Source organism: Haplochromis burtoni, unplaced genomic scaffold (genome assembly GCF_018398535.1).
Source record: "Haplochromis burtoni strain Fernald_Lab_line unplaced genomic scaffold, NCSU_Asbu1 Contig_168, whole genome shotgun sequence".
In the NCBI taxonomy this organism is placed as follows: Eukaryota; Metazoa; Chordata; class Actinopteri; order Cichliformes; family Cichlidae; genus Haplochromis; species Haplochromis burtoni.
Window position 1 is genome coordinate 1,152,662 of NW_024582529.1, and position 17,571 is coordinate 1,170,232.

At 40.7% G+C, this 17,571-nt stretch overlaps 1 protein-coding gene across 6 annotated transcripts in view; it reads right to left on the minus strand.

Moving 5' to 3' along the window:
• The window catches only part of LOC102312542, a 39,935-nt gene that overhangs the window by 3,003 nt on the left and 19,361 nt on the right, over window positions 1-17,571 (minus strand). For 2 of the 6 annotated variants that reach the window (XM_005933763.3, XM_042225311.1), the window contains 7 exons: window positions 12,808-12,904; window positions 8,206-8,424; window positions 6,591-6,731; window positions 4,028-4,183; window positions 3,764-3,939; window positions 1,558-1,692; window positions 610-747 (listed from right to left, as the gene is read on the minus strand). In XM_005933763.3, coding sequence (XP_005933825.1) covers window positions 610-747; window positions 1,558-1,692; window positions 3,764-3,939; window positions 4,028-4,183; window positions 6,591-6,731; window positions 8,206-8,424; window positions 12,808-12,898 — 1,056 coding nt within the window. In that variant the 5' untranslated portion in view covers window positions 12,899-12,904. Of the gene's footprint in view, window positions 1-609; window positions 748-1,557; window positions 1,693-3,763; window positions 3,940-4,027; window positions 4,184-6,590; window positions 6,732-8,205; window positions 8,425-10,720; window positions 12,777-12,798; window positions 12,905-17,571 lie in introns of those variants that run through there. The other 4 variants (XM_014337262.2, XM_014337261.1, XM_042225312.1 and 1 more) reach the window with 3 other exon arrangements.

A 17,571-nucleotide genomic window follows, 5' to 3' on the forward strand; every position in this document is an offset into this window, starting at 1 on the left:
TATAATTTCATTAATAAAAAAAACACAACAAACATGGTCAAGAAGTTCAGTTTGGTGACTCAGATAATCTGAAATAATAATAATAATAGTTATGAAAGATGAAATTGTTTATGTAGACCAAAACTGTTTGTTTTTTTTATTGTGCACAGGAGTCTATGGAAATTTGACAAAACTGCAGTTCATCACATGGCCACTTGACTCAATCCCCATAGGTTTCCATATTAAATATTCAGCTTTTTAGCATAAAAATGTAAAACACAGTTTTGGTCTCCATGGATACTTTCCTGTTTGAAACAGCTGGGTTATATTTTTTTAAATAAATTGTCTCTTGGAGATTGTCAAAGCTTGGCTGCTTTGTTTCCAGGCGGCTGGTAGGTGTGTCTGTGTGATGCAACACGCAGTTTAAGACTGCAGCTTGTTAACTAGTTGATAACCTAGTACTCCACCATGACCACAAATATTAAAAAAAGGTATGGGCGGCTCTTTTATGTACAATATTACTGTTTTAAAATGGGATTGACTTACCTTTACACCCAAGCGGCAGTTTTTAATAATAACGTTTTCCTGATTCTTCAGCTTTTTTAGTACAGTGTATTGTTTCTAACTCACCTTTGTTAGCTCCTCCTCTTCCTCTTCACGCTGTTCAGGGAAGTCTTCAGACTCGGGCTCGGGCTCTTCTCCGACCGTCTCCACCACGCCTCCGACCATGTCAGCCATCTGTGCATTCAAGTGTCCAACGATCTCCACCTGCAACCAGTTAAATTTGACTGAAGCGCTTGTTGAACGGAATTTAAACTGGAAAGGGATTCAACAGGTTAGTGGCATTTTCACACGTAATTTAAACTGACATCCGTCCTTCACTTGGGCTCCATAAGTCCCTGATAACAGGTAAAATAAAAAGACAAATAAAACAGAAGACGAACAGGAGATGGCCCGACCCAGCATGGTTTTCATCTGCAGGGGGTCGAAGCGAAAGAACATACACTTTAGCTGGGTGCAACAGATACAGATGCTGATTCCAAACGCTGAAACTTGCGGACCTTGTGGCATGCCACTCTGACGACCAGGCTGATTTACACATCTCTTTCAAAACTCATCAAATCCACTTCAGGCAGTCATGCTGAGTGCTCCATGCAGACCTCCAGCCTGTCTCCTACCTTGCAGACTTTCCTGGCAGTTCATCTTTCACTGCTCTACAGATGTGTGCTAAATAGGCCTGCTGATATAAACAAAGCCAGATTCATAAAACAAAGAATTAGCAGAGAAAACACAAAAATATATCAGCATTCAACCTTTATCTTTAATCGAGACCAAACATCATAAACCGTAGCTTCCAGCAGAAACTAGACATGCTGTCACGGCTATGATGACTGCATTGTCTCAGTCACTCTGTAATAGTGACAGGAGACAGAGTCCTATCCTTGCAACTGCATATATAGTCACGCACCCTTGTGTCCTTGCAAACTGTCATAGCCGCTCTGTCAGAACATATTAAACCACCATCGAGTCTGCAAGCTCTGTAATCCGAGCATTTGGATTCAGCAGGCGAGCGCCTACCTGATGTGCCTCAACCTGTGCTGCTCCCCACAGGTCAGCTAGCCGAGGGTGAGTGGGTGGACCGAGGCTGTGGATGGTGCTATTGGGCGTGGCTTGGAGTGAATGGGAGGCACTGTGTAGCCTGTGCTCCATAGACTGTAAAGGGAAGCAAGAATAAAAATAGAATATTCAGGATTTGGCCGTTAATATGTAACCCCGATCAACAATCTCTTGGCTTGTGGCCGCTTATTTTTTAAACTTTTGTTTTTCTCTGGAACAATAAAATTGTCTCCCACTAGGAATCTAAAAACACCCACAACCAACTGCTCCTGACATTTGAATAATGGACGGCGTAGTGCTGTAACGTGCACATATCGCCAAACAAAAGACGAGGCCGCTTTTTTCTTCCAACATTTATCCCAAGGGCTTTTGCAGGAGGTGGAGGACACATACTCTAGTATTTTTTTTCCACTCTCTTCTAGTTTGGCTTCTACTTTTAAAATCTCTCTAAATTATGAGGTTGCTGCAGGGAACGGTGCGGAAATGTCTTGACTGGAAGATTTTATTCTAAATGTAACACGTTCAATAGTCTCCTTCTCCGGGGAAGGCATATAATACACACGGTAAAGCTAACAAGCTCATTTCCATTGTGGTCTCGGATCAGTACACCTTTTCTAAGACACAGTCCCTGACCTTTTCAAGTATGTATTTCATAACTCGCAGTTATTTAATGAGCTCTGAGAATGCACCCAATGCAAGAGCAGCCAACAAAGTCTCGGGGTGTCACAGTTCACCGTGACTCATTTCGTTTGCAGAAAACCTTCCAGCAGACTGAGCTGAAAGTCAGCAGCTGATTTCAACAATATTCAAACTGTCTGCACAAAATGAACCCATAAGAAACTTAAACAAGGTCAGCAAGCGCACATGTTGTGGGAGCAGAGACATGTGGTGTATAGATTTAATAGGACAGCAGACCTAAGGCTGTGTGCATGCATGATTTATACTGGACTGTGTTAGTGTAACAGTTATCTATGAAGGTGCTTTGAATCCGCTGAGTGGTATTTGTGTTTTCCATTTTAAGAAGCTGCTGCCATCAACACTGCAAAATCTCACCAAACAAGGTGGAAACCTTTCCTTCATGTTCAGAAAGTTAAAGTTCAGCCATCATGGACCTTTCCCCCTAAAGCAGAGGTGTCCAACATAAGGCCCGGGGACCAGAACCAGGTTTAAATCCAGCCCACTGGACATCTTTGGAAAATGTAAAGGAGGGCTGTATTTTTATCAGTTTTACAGCTTCACCTTCTGATAAAGACCTCCCCCATGGCCTTTTCTACTACACCAAAGTAAAAAGTAAAATATAACAGAAATTTCTATATTATAGAAATTATAATAATTATTATATTTTTTATTTTGATTCATTAATTATGAATTATTAATTTAAGTGTGACTGTAGGAGAGTCTGAGTAAAGGCTATAACCCTTTCTGTAATTTTCCACATTTGTTTATTTGTCCTGACTATAATTCACTTCTTTCACTTCTCTTTCTTATATCAAATGGATTGAATGTGTAGTTTAAGATCCTTACACAGACAGAAAAGAATGATTTGGTTCGGCCCACTTAAGATGTAAGTGGGGTGTACGTGCCCCATGATGTAAAAAGAGTTTGATATAAGTATACACAAAGGACAAATTCAGCCTCTAGGTCTGAAAAGTAATCAGAACCTACATCCTTTCTAATGGCCACCAGGGGGCGACCTCTCTAAGTCTGTCTGTAAATAAGTCTTTGGGAAAACGTCTGTACTTGTCGCTTCATGTGTGACCTCAATAGATGTTTTTTGGATGGGTTTATGTTATGAATTACTACTTTTAAATCTTATTTAATATAACATGTAATTATTTTGTTATGTTATAAACTAGGGTACAAGCAAAGACGTGGCTAACTTGTGATTTACGAGTTATTACCGTATGAGCATTAAATATCCTCCGTTTGTTGTTTTTGTCTGTCCCACACCTTTGTTAAATCTATTTTCGGAAATCCAAGCTGGTGATGATCCTAACACTAAGCTTCAGGCTTCAATCAGCACTGCAGAAACCAGTTGGTGAATAAACAGTGGATACATCCATTTTTTTGATAGAAATTTATCCCTAGTGCCGACATGTCTGATGCATCTGCTGCTGTGTTTGTATGAAAAACAGTGCAAGGCTTTACAAAAATCACTTTCACAGACCTGCTGCTGTTGTTGGTACTGCAGAAACTGTTGCTGCTGGTAGTGATGAAGCTGTTGGAGATGTTGGAGTTGACTCTGCTGCTGCAGGGCGAGTTGAACCTGGTGCTGCTGAATGTAACTTCCTACTGTCCCCTCGTACCCCTCACCAGGTGTGCCTCCTGCTCCATTGCTGCCACCTGCAACAACCACAAGACACCCAGTGTGCAGTGCTCAGTGACACAGTCTGGTGCTTAAAGCCTGTAAGAGAGGATGATAAATCATCACCGGCAGCCATGATGTAGGAGCCTGCAGCAGGCGATGCCACGCCCGAGGGCTGGCTGGTGATTGGGTCCCAGGCGTCAGAAGACGACAGGCAGTACAGGCCCTGCGAGACGTAGGTGTGAGGCCAGACATCCGCAGAGGAGTGATGGAGCACCTGGTCTGTACAGGGAAGCACAGACAGATGGTAGGCGTTGTAGAGGAAAACACAGACAGAGAAGACGCTGCTAGGGTGGAGAGGCAGGGGTAAACCAAGTCATGGGCAGAGAAAAATCAAGACGTAGCTGGAGGAGCGGAGCTGGAACGTTCTGTAATTTGTCTTTTTAGTTTGCAAAAGTTTAGGAGTTGGATTAATATGGAAACTTCAATCAGTTTAGATTCAGAGGTTTTACCAAACTATTAACTGTCGCATACTTTTTGGATAAAATGTTACCTATTCTGAGATTTGAAAGCCACAAAAATTAAAAATACCCTAAATTACATTATTTTAGAATAAAAAACAAACAAATTCAGATCTTTCATTTCTCTGAGCTAACTGACATTAAACTGAGATTAAAGCACCTGAGCTGGCGTTTCTACCATAGCTTTGAATTGATTTGATATACCTTTATTTCATAAATGCACAGAGAAAGTTGCAATAAGCAAGCAGCATGCTCTGAGTGCTAATTACAGCTTAATTATTATCCATGATTACAAACCGTAGTTATGAGGATTTTTTTGTGTGGATGTGTTTAAAAGCTGTTATGGTTATAAGTGGTTATATAATAAATCCTAACAGTCCCAGAATGTTTTTGCTACTTTCACTTTCAATAAAATATAATCATTATAATTATTAATCATATTATAATTTTGGCTGTTATGTTTTCATGTCTTAGATATACTGGGTCTGGTATCGTTTTAAAACCTAATAATTACTCTCCCTGCATTCTGAAACGTTTATTAATGATTAATCATCCATTTATTAAAGTCAGACAGGAGAAAAAGATCTGTAGTTCAGAATTTGTTGCAGATACATTTGGTCAAAATTCACCCAAACTGTACTGTAAAGGTAAACAATGAAATGTTCTTCTTAAACATATGATGGAAATCAACAGACGACTGTTTCTCTTCACTTTGTGACAAACAAAGCACGAAAAAATACTTTTGATAACTCCGCAGCAATATCAGAACCACGCTGTTTTAACTAATTGCAAACCTTGTGATCTCTTATGGAAACTATTTCCTTTCTAATGAACTAAATCTAAATCAGAAGAAATGTGCAGCAATCTAATATTACACCTCAGCCATTAGTGTTTATCTAGGCTGATATAAAACAGGGTTAAACCTGACCTCAGCCAAAAGAAACATATGGTAATAACTTTAATAGCAGTATGATTAGCTTATCTACAGAGCAGAGCCATGGAGGGATGCAGCGCTGTGGAGGAGAAACATGCCCTCAGTCCTAATGTGGATATGAAGTAGCTGTGTAACCGTTGTTGTGTGTGTATCCCTTGCACGTGTGTGTATGTTGATGTTGCATGCTAGATAAAGCACTGAGCAGAGCCCATATGGTGGTGTTAATGAGAGCGGGGCTAAGTCCTTGTGCTAACCTACAGGCTCCCTCAGGGCTTGGACAGTGCTCTGCTTTACTAAACACCAGTCAGAACAAACATTTACCTGCACAGAGAGTTTACAGTGTTACTCTGTATGCAGGTAAATGTTAAAGCATACACATTAGTTTTACTTTATCTTAGAATGGGAAGAAAAATATGGGAGTATTTCTTGTTTTGCTTTGATTTTTATGAGGATACACAGCCATTCCTGTGAGGCCAGCTTTGTTTGAAACAAATATCTTATCACCCGAGGCTCAAATCAGGATATGAGTTTGCCAACATTTTTCTTTAATAAAACCTTGTGCAAAATTTAAATCGTCTCAACTTTCATCCAGTCTGTTTCTGCCTTTGATGCACGCAGCTCTTTGGGCTACAGACATGAAGCCCTAACAGAATGTGCTCTGGTATTTCAGCACTGGCAGGCTGTCATCTGAATTTGTCATTTGGAAGTTATTGAGTAAGTGCCCGGTCAGAGTGAAAGGCAGACATGTGCAGCTGTGAGCCTGCCCTCCAAAAGTCCTTTACCGCTGCTTTGGAGACAAACTGACAGGACTCTTTTTTTTTTTTTTTTTTTTACAACTCACATTGGAGTAAAACCCAGAGTTCACTGTGTGATCCAAAGACGTGAGTTTGAGACCTGTTTGAATCTCTTGCACAAAGTGAGTCCATGTTTTACTTTAACAGCGTTCAGGTTTTAGACACAGTGAGTTAATTTATCACAAATCTCTGTCTCACATTTAACTCTTAGATCCTCTCAGTAGTTCCACATATTGTGTCATCAACATAATTAATCTCTATTGTGTTGATGGCACCAAATGTAGCACCATAGCACCTAATTTACAAGGACCGAGCTTGACATCTAAGACTTAACTGGTCACTCAGTCTGGTCACTCTGCTGTGGCTCGCAGCGACCGAACAGTGGGACAAAACAAAAGCTAAACCGATTCACCAAATGGGCCGGCTGGTGATCCACTGACCTCTGCTGGTGATGCTCTCCTGGTTGACCTCACTCAGGTGGGCGACGCTGCCCTGGTTGGAGCCGGCTCCCATGCTCTCCCCGTCCATCGAGTTCCAACCAAACAGAGTCGCCTCAGAAATTGCAAACTGTTGCATGATACCTGAAGATGGAGATAAACAATGCATGTAGCAAGAATGAAAAAATCCCCCGACTCGCTAAAACATCATGAACATGAAGCAAATCCCAGTCCCTGCTCTGGTACCACATACACATGTTAATTAATGATACAAACAAATGTGATAACAACAGTCATTAATATGGATAAACAGCAGGTTTGTGTTGGATTGGAGGAGAATACTGAGGGTTTATTAGACTCATTTTCACCCTGTTTTTTCTCTGAAAGTGCTGCAGTCATCAATTACCAGCGACAGCTCAGCTAAATATTACCTAAAAATCTGATCAATGTTTCATTTTCTGAAACAACACAAGGTCGTCTAATAACATTTCAGACTTCGTTTTGTTTTAATAAATAGCTGCAATGTTCTGAAACTGACTGCCAAGTATTTGTTATAAGTTTAATAAATCTTTTGTATTCTGGCCATTAATCAGCATGAGATGAACAAATTTGTAGGATAGATTGATTGTGAATAAAATATGGACGCACAGTTATGGTCTCTGAAAAAATTAGGAAAAATTGGACAGGATGCAAGTTGGCTTCACTTTCCAGACTCTTTATATCCTGTTTACTGACTTTTTTTTTTAAACAATTTGCCATTTGTTATTTATGTTTACTAAAAAGTTTACCTTTAGTCTTATATACATAATGACAACCTGCTCATGCAACAGACAACCAAGAAGTCATCCAGTTGTTGAGCAACACGTTCAACCTCTGGTTGCGCGTCACAAGAGCAAGGTAATTGCAGAGGTTGCATGGCGGGAGGCAACCTGTCACCAGACAACGGTGGTCTGACTTGGACTCACTGCAGTTTCTTTCAGAAAGATTAGTGATGATTTGCAAACGCAGGCACTTCAGCAACTCAGTCTGCGCTGAGCAAAACTCATCTACGATGCAGCTTTTTGCAATATAGGACTCAACTCAGCTGTTTGTCCTCGTGGTTGTATTCTGGGTATATTTCTAACAAAAGCAAGATTTCTAAGCTCCTCCTTTCCTCACAGCAAGAAGGTCCCGAGTTCATTTCCACCATCAGGCTGGGTTTTCTGTGTGGAGTTTGCATGTTCACAGGTGTGAATGTGAGTGCGAATGATTGTCTGTCTCTATGTGTTAGCCCTGCGACAGCCTGGCAACCTGTCCAGGGTGTATCCTGCCTCTCGCCCTAAGTCACCTGGGATAGTCTCCAGCCCCCCCACGACCCTGAACAGGATAAATGGAAGAGAAGGGATGGATGCACTAATTAATCATTTTCAATATTATCATAAATAGATTGCAAGCTTGACTCCATTTAATCACAAACTGATAACATACTGATTGCGAGTAATCACAGAGCTGCTGTCCGTCTGTGGACCAACCATTTCAAAGTCGACAAGATTGCAAAATCATTGCACACAGTTTCCTCAATGCGACTGAAGCATTAGTGTAGCATGTTTGCAAATTCAGCACTCAGGTGTGTCCTCACCTGCAGCAAAACGAGCCTCCTTCTCGCCATCGCTAAGGTCACTGTAAGCGTCGTTCTCCATCCTCCTCTCCTTTTCCCTCTGAAGGTTGGTATGGCCCGCTCCCCCTAGCGGACCCGCAGATGGTTTGCCCCAGCTCTGCCACTCTATCATGTGGGCCACTCGACCCTGGGCCATGGCGGTGGGCTTGGTCACCTTGTCCTTCATGGAGCGAGTCACACCTACAGGAGGTATGAGGGTGGCAGGAGGGGCAGACCAGCAACACACACGTACAACACACACCACACACACACACACACACACACACACAAAAACTGTGTCAAAACTACTTCTGGCCCCTGCAGTTGACTACACCTCCATCTGAGGCTCATGTGGGGGTTGGGGTGGGGGTAGGAGTAGAATGATAATGAGAAATGTGAGGGTCTGTTTAATACCTGAGATGATGATAGGAAATGCTAGCTCAGTAAGCATGGATGAATTTGTGATTGAACGTGATTTTATGACAACAACATGGCACCTATTTAATTTCACTAATCTATAAAAACGCATTCAGTAGTATGCTAGGATCATCAGAATGAGCATGGATGTATTTGTGGGTGAACTGGTGTTTCATTATTTCCAAAGAAGCTCTGCTGACTGCAGTAATATTCAGTCCTTTGGACAGCTTCTAGTCACACCGGCCATGTTTCAGAAGCATTTAGTCTGCACGGGTCTTTTTGTTATTATAATAAGCCTTCCTCAAGAGGAACATGCTAATATTTATCTCTCTGTGGACCACATTAAACTCTGACCTTTAAACCACTGCTGCCTTTGATTTTCTGTGTGTGGACCTGAGGATATCAGCTGTCAGCAGTCAACTCGTTTTAAATGTGTCACCTCGGTTATTACCCCAGTACTAATCATCACAACGAGCGTGACAGTCACTCCTCGGCTTCTACAGTGAGACAAATTGTTTAAGATAATAATGATAAGTGCTGCGATAGTACAAGATGTTTGATTCAGTATGAGACTTTCTTTGTTTGGCATGTGAGTACTCCCCACGGAGACCCAGATGTGTACTCATACTGGTCAAAAAGTTGAGTGTAGACACTCAGTGTGGTAGAGAAACTTCTAGCAACCACTCACCAACCGTTCAGGTTATACACATTTTTCAACCTGTGGTTGCCATGGTGAAGGGATCAGCCAAAAGAAGAAGCAATCACTGACCAGTCTACAGGCCAGTGCAGCCAGGATCTAAGCAGAAGATTTGAACCAGAGCTGTGTGCCCTCACAGATCCTAAGACACTAATATTTTTTTTTCCATTTTTTTTTAATTTCTCTTTTGTAAAACTGAAACATGGCTCTTAAAAGCCATAACTCCACAAATACGTTGTAACTTGACTGATAATATGGAAGAAGCCAGCATATCAATGTGACACAAATTGAAAATATTTTAAAATTAATAATTGCAAGATGGTTTATTAGCTATTAGCCCTAGCATAAAAATAAATATACATTTTTCTATCATATAACTCTCTATCATCTTTATTCACTGCTGAATCTTCTTTTGTATGCACAGCAAACCATGCTTAATCTTTGGTCAGGTGATTGGCAGGAATGATGAGGTCAGAGGTCATCGTGGTTGCCCATGTGCTTGTTAAAGTTTGCTCATTTTAACAAAGAACAAAGGATGTCGAGTGAAATGCTGACGAACCCACATTAATAATTACAGGAATTGCTCATCTTCTTGTAAACAGAATGAATGAGGTTCATTAGAATTTACGTGATTAAAAATGTTTTACGGAGCCGAAGAGAGGCAGAAGAAATAGTCCCTCGGTGTAAACAGAACAGGGAGAAGTGTCCACCGGCAAATCTCTGTCCAATTAAGATGCAAATATAGGCTCCAAACTGGGGACATATTCACTGACTCAAATGGGTACGGAGACACTGATCGATTAAAAAATTAAATTAAAATCCAGCAGGCATGAATAAACAAAGAGCGAGCTTTGGAAATTGCTCCCCCGGTCCATGGGGCAAGTAACAGGCTGGGCTAAAAATAGAAACACTTTTCCTCTTAGACAAAGCGAGCCAATCTCATTTGAAAATCAAACAGTCCCTGCAGAGCCTAATTGGGGATGGAAATAGGTGGAAAGAATGGGGATGAAGGATGAGGGAGGGTGTTGGGGTCTTGGCTATTCAAAGGCTCAAAAATATAACACTATACACTGTTAAAAGATAGCTGCAGATGTATTTAAAGTGCACCAGACACAACAGAAAATACATTTTTTACATAAACACTCTGAGATGCTGCACTCAGACAACAAAGAGCACTACAGTTTGAAGCACAGAGCAAGAGAGAGCATGAAAGAGGCACCGGCCACTTGTAGTCACGACACTGCACAACAGAGTCACAAATATCGGGCCACACCACCAACACCACCACCAGCAGCAGCACTGCCACGGTACAAATACACTACATTTCCCAACACACCTGTGGAGATGCTTCAGTAAGTAATTAAAGTAAGTATTCTTACTTACTTTAGTTTCTTTGAAATAAAAGATCTGATTGAATTTCCATCAATGACTCTGAAATGTGTCCCGTCATTGACGTCTGCTGTTGATATCAGTGGAAGAGAGAGGAAAGTAGGGAGTGATATAGGAAGGGGCACCCACAGGGGCGGCCATGTTGGTTCCAAGCTCCTCCTCCTCCTTCGCCTGCTCTAGAGTGAAGTTGTTTGTTAAGTCAGAGTTTCATTTACAAAGTCCATTGCCGTTTATGGCAATTTGAAAAGATAATTAAACATGTTTTCTTCGAGGGTGTCAGATGATTCTTTGGCCTGCAAGCAGTGCAGAAACCAAGTGATGGAAGAAGCAGAGCGGAGATTTTATCAAGCAAACAGATCTCAGAGGCTGCCCTGGAGGTAAAAACATGTCCGTTTGTTATGTTAAACCAAGGTTCAACTTAACAAAGAGTATTTGACATGTAAGATGTGTAACTGTAAGTTCTGTGGTGTCAGTTTGTGAGGCTCTTGTGTTTTTTGTATTCGGTTTAATGAAAGCGCAACTTCTTCACCCTCAAGTCCTCCTAAACTCCTTTGTTCACAGGCTATCGAGGTGCCATGAAAAATGTTCCTTCTTCCCATTAAAGGTTAAAAACTACCTGATTTCCATTTGGCCCATATCCCTTTCAAGGTCTTCTCCGGGTGCATCTATGGACTGCTGCCAGCACTGCTAATAATTTTTAGAGATCTCCTTGAAAGTCCTGCTCTGACCACCCTCACAAGTGGTTCTTACCTTGGGGTTCTTTCTATAACATCCGAGGATATTTATCTTACAATATAAAGCACTTTACATGACTATTGTTGCTATATATGAAAAAATGAAAGTAAATTGAACTGAATTTTGGTTAAGATGGAAACACATCAGACACGTGGGGCAGGTTTTCATTACGTCAATGTAATGAAAACACTCCTTTCTGAACCATGAATGGGCAGGAAATGGGATGTACCACAGTTTTTGGTTGTTTGATGCTAATCGTCTTAGAACTTTTCAGGATAACTCTGATCCCGGTTGATGAGCACGCTTCTGTTTTTTCTAACTTGATGGACGATTTTTGAGGAGCTTGGACATCATGAGCTCATCTACTGATATTTGATGTTTGGACCCTTAACATGGAAGCCGGGTTGATGCTTGGTCTGTGTGTTTGAGGTCTGTGGTAAAACTGCAGATGCACACATGCAGACGGTCAGAGCGTGACTTCCATCAAGCAATCCCAAAATTAAGCTGTGCCGTTGACATGTTCACAGGGAGACGTCCTTAAAAGGAAGACTGACCAAATCTAAATGCGCTCAAATATTATAGTTATTTGGATTTTGGATAGTAAGCCAACTGTTCTTCTTTGGTGTTGGTGTTGTTTACAAAAAGCTTTAATAATCACAGGTTGATGGGGGCATCTGCTAACTACCACTGATGGTTCAGGAGGGGTTGTCTACACTGTATTAGGACGTAAGAAATTATTTACTGTTCAGAAGTTCTTTGATCAGTCAAACGACTCTTTTCACTGCATTTTTGCATTTGTTGTCAAATTGCATGGGCAGAGCTTTTCCAGATTTTATTTCCAGACTACTCTTTCTATTTTGTAGTTTATTATAACTGAAAGGTCAGCCTGCACCTTCTGTCTAAACCAGTGTGACTGCCACCGCTTTATCACCCTCTGAGAAAAGTTTGCAGAAGGGAAAAAAACCCCATTCTGCAAAGAGGAATGAATGGTTTGGTTGCCTTAAATAAAGGGCAACACAACGATTTAAAGTTAAGTCAAAGTAATTACCAATTAGAAGAGAAAAATGACAAGAGATTACACAGTCCATTTAGTCTCATTTATACTGGTGATTCCCATTAAACCAAACCACACACTGATCATTTGGCTGCTGCACTAATGTGTCACCAACCAATCATCTGAATAACACGCAAGAAGAAACCAAAAATTATCTTTTGCACAGCAGGGAAGGAGATGCAGCCCCTGCCAGAGCTCAACAACAACTTCACTCTTGATCCACCGTGGAGCATGTGGAGGCAACATGGGGGCTGTTTTACCATCTAGCAGCACAGACACACACCTGACACACCTGACAGAGAGGACTTAGCCAGGGCACCGATCCCATAGGTGTTGGTGGGCTTCCTCTTGAGACGAGGCAGAATGGAAGTAGTGTCCTCCATGGACAACTAAAGAGAGAGGAGAGGTAAATGTGGTATTGGTGCAGCACAGGGGTGGACAGAAGGAGGAGGAGAGATAATAGAACCAGAACAGGTGAGAGAGATAAATGCAAGAAAGGAAAAAAAAGGGAATAAAAGAAATTGAGGTGAAGAGGGCAGACGATACAAGACTCAGAAAACAGTCTGATGGAGTGAGAAAGAGAAGAGAGGTTGTAGCAGAGGAGATAAGATAGAAGGGTTAATTATTTGAGCACTTTGTAAATGGCTTACAGGGATCGTTGAAGAGAAGAGAATTATTGATATTCTGTGTCTCAAAGGAAAAATTAATGATAAAGTGTTGATTTAAAACCAAATTAAAAGGGTAGCAGTCTATTGTGAGCTCAGCAGCTATTATTTGACATAAAACCATCCTGAAAAATGTGATATTGAACAGATATTGAAGGCAGAGTGTTGTCGCATTACAAAGATTACCTGTAGCGCATTTTGCTGTGACTCCATTGTTGGATATTACTCACTGTCTCGTCTATCACCATGAATGTTACCAACCCAAATATGCTCAGCTGTTCTGCATTTTACCAGGAAAACGTTGGAGGCTTCTTGTGAATACATGAAGTCGTGAGACTGACACCAACAACCGCTCCTCAATTTACAAAATCAGGTCATACAATTAGTGTCAAACGCCACTCTGTTGGATATCAGATGCCGTATATGTCGTATCGTATCTACAGAAATCCTGAACACTGAGCAGTAACTTTTTTTCAGGTTTAAAACTCTGTGAGAGAGTGAGTTGCACGTTTTGTAAGCCGAGGAATGGTGGTTTGTGTTTTTTTGGGAGCTTTGCATTTTGCATTTGTTTTGTTTTCATAAACTTTATATCTACGCTTTCTGGGTGTAACCAGACCCGATCCTTACTTAACCTTTGGTTTTCTCAAGCTGCAACAGTGCTTGTGTTTTTTTTTCACTCAGCAAAGACTACATGTTAAAGATGGCGTCTAGCTCAGCTGCTACAATGGCACGCTCTCAAATCATTGGTTAAAGGTGTGGTAAGATTCAGCCAGGCACCGAGTGGTTCATGAGGGCCTGGAGCCCTGGGACCCTGATCTCTGCTCGCACCGGCCTCTCGCGGCTTCGACTGCCCTTTGCCTCCGGTCCTTTGGGAGTCCCACACCTTAGCCGTGAGCGCCCCACTTAAGGCCTCACTCCTTCTCCTGCTGGGATGGGCGTGCAGATTTCACCAGGATGTGTGGCCTTGGGTCTTCAGTATTCGTGGCTGCCGATGGCCCGGTTCTCCCGGATCCATCTCTGTCTTTCTCTGACTCCTTAGGGGCTGTTATTACGACTTCCCATCCTCATTTTTAAGTGCATTTCATCACAGAGACACACACTCTCTCTTTCACCCTCTCACACACACACACACACATTTTTTTTCTCTTGCCTGTCCTCCCTTAAACATCGTCATACTGTATACCAAATATAATAGAAATAACACGAATAGAAGTGATGAAATAAACAGATAAACCCTGAACAAGAGGAGCCTTGTACACAACAGTTCATTCAGCTCATTATTCTGCCCCACAGGACGGGATTTGTTTTTCCTCCTTTGTGCCGTATAGCCCACATTCACACTTACAAGCCGCATCTTAAGATTTCTCCAGTATTTAGTTCATAAAATAATGTGTAGAAATAATAATATGTTGATTTCAAGCTACGATCATTCAGTGTTTCTTTTGACATTTATTGACAGGAGAGTAGAGCACGCAGGGAAGCAAAGAGAGAGCGAACAGGAAAGAGCAGACTCAAACCGAGGCCCCTGCAGTAACCTTTTCATCTGTGGGTGTTCTTGACTCAACCCTCACGTATCTTTGTGTTCTGATATAAGAGGAAATCACATTGTTGGCGCTATATTTTTACGCTGATTTGAGATTTGTCTCAGGTATGTAAACTACAAGTTTATTTAATCAGGAAGTGAAATTATTTAGATTAGGAATCCTGAGCCATGATAGGCCGAATTAAACAGGCTTATTTGAAAAAACCCCCACAAGAACGGCAAAATTCACAGAGAAATCAGCTGTAGTATTGTTAACATCCAAAACATCCCCAAACCTTGTCACCACCGCCACTGTTATAGGAACTTTCTGCTGAACTGCCAATCAAAAGATGTGCAGACAACTCAGCTTAGCCAAGGGTGGATTGCTAAATTACAGGTACCAAGACCAGAACAATTGATATGGATAACTACCAGCACAAACAAAAGATGCATGTTTGGTTTTCGGAGTAAACGGTCCATTAAAGTGAGATGTTTTTGTCTTTTATGAATCAACCAGAAGGTCCCCAAAGGAGAATGATTTAAAGTGAAATTTCAAACATAAGTCAACAACAACATACTAATAATGAGAACCTAGATGCTGTTCCTTTCCTGTACACTTAAATAGCTGAATGTTGAACAGTTTTCAAAGCTATAGTTATTCCATAAAAACACTCATGTGTACAGTAAACTTGTGTTACTTCCCGGCAGCAGTGCTCCTGGCAAACAAAGCCAAAAATTAATGAACTCAGAGACTGAGCCCGGCTCTTAATGAGGCCCTCCCAGCGGCTAATTACAGTAAGAAATAATAGGGAAGCACATGGACTCTGTTACACGGGAGGATTTTGTGAGAGATATGATGTAATATTTTGAGTCAAGGTGTATGACTCACAATAAAAAGGCAAACTGATATGATCTGGTCCCTCTGTGGTGTGCAAGTGGAGCATCATCCACACGCTCCTACTTTAAACTGCCTGCATGCACCAGTAACATTATATGGTGTTGTTGCTGGGCAGCCAGAGAGTCAACAGGCATACAGATGAAACTATTACAGCAATCTTCTTCCATTAGTCGTGTATCTGCTCGACTCTGTTTCTCCTCAAATATAATAAACCACAGGTGGACGTCTATTTTGCAACTAAAACCATTGTTCTCCATTAAAATCCTCCTCCAGTCCTTCCAGCAAAGCACAGCCATAGCTAAACCAATATGGCAGAGAAGTGTTTTAATGTGCATTAATCAGCATTTGGTTTTATTTGTAAGGTTAAAAGGGTCACATATTCATATTCATATGCTACATAACTTTGCCGCCCCCTTTCGCTTATGGTTTTTCATTCACTGCATTGTTCAGGCTCACAGCAGGCAACCTCAGCTGCTCTCTACTGCTTTGATTAAACCACTGTAATCACTCCACTCTGTACTGCCAAACAACAGATTGGAGCTGATGGAATATTGAAGAGTGTATGGAGCCAGGATAGGAGCTTAAAGGATCCCGAACTTTAAGATGTATGAACTGACGTTCTTTGCTAACAGCAGAAACAACTTTCTAAAGCAGTAATATGCAAAAGACCCTAGTCTCATTAGCCTGTTTCATGAGCTCTTAATATGCCTTCATATGATCTTAAAATCACTCTACACTAACATTCAGAATGTGGCTATTAATATACCATAAACCAGAACAGAGTTGTGTTACAAGAATAGCAAAACAAACACAAACTTTCGTCTTTTTGGAGAGTTTTAAAATGTAATTAAAACAAAATGTACTCTGAAGTAGCTGAATAATGTTTCCCAATTTCCAAATAGCTGAACATTGAAGCTTTCATGCAATGGTGTGTACTCCCTTCATCCTTATTGGTGAAGCTGACAGATGAGAATGTGTGACAGATGTGTTCCTTAGACCTGAGATTATGATGCATTTTTCCCTCATCAGTTTGGCAGCACTGGTGTTTTCCTACTGTATTTAGTTTGTGTTCTTCTTTAAAGGGAGTAGTACACTCCAGTCACCCAGTTCTTAAAAGAAATATAGTCGAGTTTCAGTATAAAGCTCCTTTGCTCTCAGCTAAACAGATTAATTGGTTTTCGCTCTGCAAAGTTGTCTTCATGTATGCAAGTATGATCCGTTAGCATTCTCCCAATAAACTCAAGTGAAGTAACACAATGTGCCACTGGGACTCAGGATGTTGGGTTCTGAAAATATGTATGCCTACATATATACACTGTAAAAAAAATTGTAATATAAAAGTATTTACTGTGTATTTTACAGTTTTGTACTGTTCTTCTACAGTATCATTAAATGTACATAAATAGACTGATTTTACATTTCAAATGTAAATTAATGTAAAATCACTGTAAATGTAATAAAACATAATTTCCTTGTTTTTTAAATGTATTTGTCTGTACATGTGCATATTTAGATTGTTAAAATACACACATGTATCATAATTTCACAGATATTTGTCCGTTATTTGAAAGATTGAACTGTTAAATTCAAATGTAATGCTATGGAAAAATATATATATAAATGATTCGTATAAACTTTTTTTTAAATCAAATAATAATAATTATTATTATTGTTATTTAGGGCGATCGTGGCTCAAGAGTTGGCAGTTCGCCTTGTAATCAGAAAGCTGCCGGTTCAAGCCCCGGCTCGGACACTCTCGGTCCGTGTGTCCTTGGGCAAGACACTTCACCTAAAGTGCTTTGAGGCTCTCAAAAAGCGTGATATGAATGCAATCCATTATTATTTAAACCAACTGTTAACTGTATATTTCTGTACATTTAAGTATTATTATTCATATTGCCGCATTCATTGACCTTGTTTATAGGTAATTTCATTGTTTAATCACATTAAAATGTTCCTAATTTAATGTTT